The sequence below is a fragment of the Plectropomus leopardus genome, chromosome 20, assembly GCF_008729295.1.
Source record: "Plectropomus leopardus isolate mb chromosome 20, YSFRI_Pleo_2.0, whole genome shotgun sequence".
NCBI classification, from domain to species: domain Eukaryota; kingdom Metazoa; phylum Chordata; class Actinopteri; order Perciformes; family Serranidae; genus Plectropomus; species Plectropomus leopardus.
Window position 1 is genome coordinate 18,360,204 of NC_056482.1, and position 6,000 is coordinate 18,366,203.

Below are 6,000 nucleotides of genomic sequence, written 5' to 3' on the forward strand. Positions count from 1 at the left end.
ATTCTTGGAAGCTACACTGGGAATAGCAGGTGTTTTATCAGGCTCCCAAGTTGTCTCTCCTTATCTCCACTTTCAGCCTGAACTGTTTGTTAAACTTAAATGTGTGAGCACCATCCTCACACAGACTGCAGCCTGCAGCATTTGAGCTGATTGTGGCTCTCAGTGACCACGGCCAAGACTTCTTTCTTTTCTGAGTGTCCTGCTCATCTGCAGTCGCTTTGTGGTCACTCGTGAGACTGTTTCACTGTGGCAGCATGGCCACTGCCTTCTGTCCATATGTAATTAAACTGCTTCCAGAATATGATTGTGGACATTTCTGAAACACATCAGGGGAGAAGTGTCAGTGGCAGATGGACAACATGAGCATTGTTCTCTGCTAACTGCTGGACATTGGCATGTTGTTTTTATGACATATGGTCAACCACTGACCCCCCTGTCTTCCCCCCATAAAACAGCACCATAGATCGGTTGTACAAGCAGCTTATTACAGCCCATATTTATGTTTAGTTTAGGCAGAAACATCTAGTGGATGTAGTAATTATGTTTGAAGCAAAGGAGGAAGTCAGGTGACGTAGAGCAACAAAGAGCAACAAAGTCCATGTGGGGAGACAAGAGACGGTTCAGAAAGGAGACAGAGCACTTTAAAGTCATTTCTTGTCTCTGTGTCACATAGGTCTATTCAATCTAATGGGAGTTGTTTGGAGCCAACATTGCAGGATTTTTTAAACCATTCATTTTACCTTGTGACTATGTAGCAGCCTGATATTGTGTGGCAGTAGCTTTTTTTAATCTTGTGTTTGTCCCTTTTTTGTCATCCTGTCGCTTCCATAAATTCAGACTTTTTTTGTGGTTTCACACAGTGTAGGCAGACTCATCATTATGAGTCCTTTTTTTCCTCAGCAGCAGTCAAGCAGTGGAAAATTAATCGGTTGATCTGGTTGAAGCTGAACAGATCAGATCAATGAGTGAGAGGAGGACCTGCTGACAGAGGGAATGAAAGCAAACTTTTAGACCCAGCGCAATGAACAGATACATTTCTGCTTACCTGCTCTGCGCAAGACGTGCAATGACTAACCAAGCGGTATATATGTATATTCCAAAAGCGTTCTTAATGAACGATGCAGCTCCAAAAATATAAAATCAATACGTGGCGAAAGATGGTATGCAGAGTTGGCACTGACATTCGCTAACCAACACAATTACAATGTTATTTGTTTTGTTTTGTTTTTTGTTGTTGTTTTTGTTTGTTTGTTTTGTTTCGTTTTCATTTCGGGGGGGGGGGGGCGCTGTGTGACCTATACATCTTCACTAATGTCATTGTCTTATCTGTACCTCATACGGAGTAGATCAGCAGGATATTAATATCAGGTCTCAGCACTATAATATGTTTCACCTGCCGTTGTTGAATCTTTCTAATTAACAAGCTGGGATTGTTGGGAGGAATCAGTCTGATGTAGTACAAGAAACATTCACAGAATATTTATGAGTCAATATTAAAAGAGAACATTCAAACTGGCAGAATCATGAAACATACCCTCACAAAAAAGGGTTCACTCACATGTCGTTTGTAATGTGCTCCATTTACAAATAATGTCTTAATGTCAAACTCGTCGTTGTAAACCAATATAAACAGATCATTAACAAAAGCCCAAGGTGATATTCATATACAACCGTTTAGATTAACAACTGATACACCAATAAAATGCATTAGCTCAAATGCACATTTAGTTTATATTATTCAATTAGTGTGTGCATCAATGCTTGTGTGGTCCCTCCTTCATATCGCTCTCCTTCACCTCCCTTTTAAACCATAACCTCACCTCTCTCGTATTACTTCTCTTCATACTCTGGCTCGCTTTATAGGAGTAGGTGCAGTAATGTGATTATTATAGGAGCATGTCACGCCTAAATCCGCCATGTCAGTAATCTTTACAGACTATGTGCATCTGTGCCCGTAAAACACGCTGGTCTTTTAGCTCCTATAAAATGTCTATAGTGCCTTGTATAAAACTCGAGCATATATGAGAGTGCATATCTCTCTCTCTGTGTGTGTGTGTGTGTGTGTGTGTGTGTGTGTGTGTGTGTGTTTGTAGGCTCACATCTGGCTTCTGGTAATTATGTGTGGCATTAGCATGACATTACCCATTATGAGGAGTTAGTGCGTGCTGAAAAATGAAGTGCAATAATTAAAAAATTAAATATACCGCCTTGATCTATACAGTCTGAACTGAACTTTTTTCTTTTTTAATGTATTTTGATGGTGTTCATATTCACAACATGTACAACTAATGTCTACAGCCAATTTGTTTCAAAGTTTCTCTTGCAGTTACAACTTGAAACGCTAATTAATTAAACCAACTAAGACTGAGACTCCCTGGTTACAAAGGTAAAAACTGAGAGCCTTTTTCATAACTTTAATCACTGTGCAGCATAGCAGGTATAAGACTTAATTAGTCACAAAATATGAACTTAATCAGTAAGACATCTGTTACATTGCCAATAAAATATCTGGATTATTTTAACAGTAATAAATACAGCAATGATAGATTTTATGCCTCCACACCCTTGACAGCAGTGGCCAGATGCAAAATTGTTTTGGGTTGTCCATCCAAACATACGTACACATGTCTGTTCCATTCTAGTAAACGAAATATCTCAAAAACCATAAGAATTATTTTGCTAATTATGATAAAATCTCACATCAATTTCTATTATGATAAAATAATGAAGTGATGATAATTTATATCCCAAAGTCCAAGGGTCAGCTTCACTGTGACATTATAATGTACTGCAAAAATGCTTTTCTGGCATTTATTCAATGTCATAACTCAGATGCAGAGACATTTGACATCAGATACTGAATTGTCAACGCTAATCTTGGGTGTCCACTTTGAAACTAAATAAATAAACTTCATCATATAGAGATAAATTACATAGGTAAAAATCAGTTAAATCCTATCAATCTCAGTAGACTGTCAGCATTAGGATGCTTGTTTAAAGTGAGACACAAAAACTGATGTTTGTGTTGATCTAGCTATCATTTAACATAATATATATCTGGTTCTTAAAAGTAAAATGAGCCAACATGTATGTAAATGCAGTCCAAGCAATATTTTGTACATATTTGGTTGTTTCCCATTCTCCTTCATTCTTTAATTCTTCTTAAGAGGCTGTAAAGACCCTGACACACCAAGCTGAGGGTCGGCTTTAGATCAATATCAGGCTCATCAGTTATCAATTTGCCATGTGACCCACACTGATGTCCATTATCTTCTTTGTTCTGCAAATTTTGCATGCTGAATTGCCGTTGGAGACAGTGGAGCCCATCGGTGATTGAAATTACTCCTATCGATAGTTCAGCTCAGTGGATGACAAGAGTTGTTTTGTTTTTGACCTGAGACTGAAAAGGTTTACAAGATATTTGTTGTGGTATATAAATTCAAGGTTTATGGGTAATGTATTAATTCTGTTTCGTGACTGAACAATACAATCATATGTTGTGATATACAGTCTAAGAAAATGAAACTTTAAAGGTCTTTTGCATTTTTGATCCTGACATTTCCTTTGACTAGACAGTGGCCTTAGATCTGGAGTCAATCTCTAGGTGCTGGAAAAAGGTTGCCTTCTGTTCCTCAGCAATAACAATAGGTCAGACACCGAGGACATATTGTCTTCCCATAGAGATTAACAATGTTTACTTTAACTGGCATTGTTTTTGGCATCCTTTACCAAGCAAACCCCCTTTAAGGAATGCCTCTGCCAGTTGGCTGCACAGATTAGGCTTTGATAAAGCACTTGTAGATGTTCAAAACTGGCACAAAAACAACTAATTAGCAGCAGGTACTCAGTCCTTATTTCAGGCTACTCTCGATGGGAGCAAGCTACATCACCTCTCTCCCCTGCAGCAACTCCCAGCTGAATGTGTAGAAGCTCTTTTTTCTGTCAGGTGTTCAGAGGTCTGTGTTGTGTCTGAGCTGTTGCCAGCCTCAGAGGTCCTGCTCCAAGCGCTCTGGTGTGTTTGTGTGAGTGTGTTTGTGATTTGTCTGTGTTTGTGTGTGTCATAACAGTCCAAAAGCAAAAGCAAAAAGAGAGGACCGCCCCCCCAAAAAATGCCCAATTGTATGGAAAGACAAGAAATGCATGTATGCATGCATTGTAGGCAAATTCACATATACACACACACACCTTTGGGCCGGAGAACTGGAGCCACATCAAAGCTTTTATCTGCCTTTAGGCTGCTTCCACAAGCCTAGGATGAAGCGAAAATGGTAGAGAGAGGAGGAGAGAAAAATGAAGAAGACAACTCATGATGAACAGTGAGTGAGAAGAGTTTTTAAGGAAAGATAGAGGCCATTGCGAAACCTCAGATTTAAGAAATGGACGTAATGCTGAATGGAGGAGAGGAATGTTAAGAGAACAATGCTGGAGGGGAAGCAAAAGTAAGTTATAGGACACAGAAAAAAAACATCCACAGTGTTAGTTATATATTTGTCTTTTTCAATAATCCTGCTAATGTATTTGTTTTTTGTATTTTAATACTTAATTTGCATCCTTGTTGCATTTTCATCTGCCTCAAGGAAAAAGACAAAAGTTTTTCAGTTGTAGTATTTCACTGGATTTCAAAACATACTGTAATGCCACCTTTCTGCTCTGTCTCTCCCTCTCTCTCTCTCTCTAAAGGCTCATCCTATTTCTTCAAGGGGAAGGAGTACTGGCGAGTGCCAAGCAGTGACATGGAGGCGGAGGCAGGATATCCCCGCCCCATCGCTAAAGACTGGCTGCTGTGCACCGAGATGCAGTCGGACTCTCCGGACACGGAGCCAAAAAGCACAGAGACGAGAGTCAACGTGCACCATCACCCAGACCACGCAGAGAATGGATACGAGGTGTGCTCCTGCACCTCTGACACCGCCTCTCCTTTAGGCGCCCGGCCCTCCCCATCTCCCTTGTGGCTCCTGCCACCTCTCTGGACGCTCTCGCTCTCTCTCCGCTCTGAACTGCTATGATGCCAAAGCATGGGAAGTTCTCAAGCTGGGTACAAGACAGAGACTTGTTGCTGGAGGGCCAGTGGACATTCAGTCCAAATACAAACTGGAACATTTTGTTCATATAAATATCAACTGGTATGTTTTTGCTATTATTTTTGCTGTTATTTATTTCACATGCCATTTGATGGTCTTTTAAAGCGCCTTGCAGTATGAGTAGTACATGCAGTTATCATATTATCATACTAGGGTATATCTAGTGGGCATCAATCCACCGACAATGACATTGCTAGTACCGTGCTTAACTAATTGAGTTACACAGTCCCGGTTCTATGTCTTCTCATATTTACTTTTTTCACATACAACAAGTCTACAGCAATAATGAATGACATCCTGGGATGTAGGCGTTTAGCAGTTGGTATCCTGAGATTAAGACTGGTTTACACTAGGGCTGTCAAATAATAACATTTTTTAAATTGCTATTAATCGTAGAATTTCAATAGTTAAATGTGATAAATTAAATTTTTAATCACATTTTTTCAATTCTATTATTTTGCAATCCAAAACAGTTATAAACTCCATACTGCCAAAGTAAAGCAATTGTTACCGGATTGTCTCGATTAGGACTTAAATGACAGCAAATCTGCATGGGACTAGCATAAAGTGGGCATGTCTGTTAAGGGGAGACTCATGTGTACCCATAGAACATATTTTCATTCATTTCAATTGAGATGAGAGATGGGAGAGGACCCCAGTGAGATGGCCATGCTGTTTTTCCATCACCTGGAGCATTATTTTGCCCTCTTCCTGAAAGGCTAGCATGACATGCTGGATTCCTTCGGTGTTCTGGGTTCATATGATACCAGTACCTTCACTCTGGCTCAGCAGTTAACAGTATTTAGAAAGAATGAAATCAACATGTTATGTACTGACCATAATGCGTTAACACTGACAGCCTTAGTTGACACATAAATAGATTTAAAGGTACGTTTTACCTTACAAGAATTATTCTACA

General features: G+C 39.6%; 1 protein-coding gene across 1 annotated transcript in view; it reads left to right on the plus strand.

Annotated features, from left to right (window-relative positions):
* mmp17a (matrix metallopeptidase 17a) overlaps positions 1–5,479 on the plus strand; it is a 93,781-nt gene extending 88,302 nt beyond the window's left edge. Inside the window, exon 10 of the mRNA XM_042509487.1 lies at positions 4,681–5,479. Coding sequence (XP_042365421.1) covers positions 4,681–5,006 — 326 coding nt within the window. The 3' untranslated portion in view covers positions 5,007–5,479. The remainder of the gene's footprint in view (positions 1–4,680) is intronic.
* The last annotated feature ends 521 nt before the right edge of the window (positions 5,480–6,000 follow it).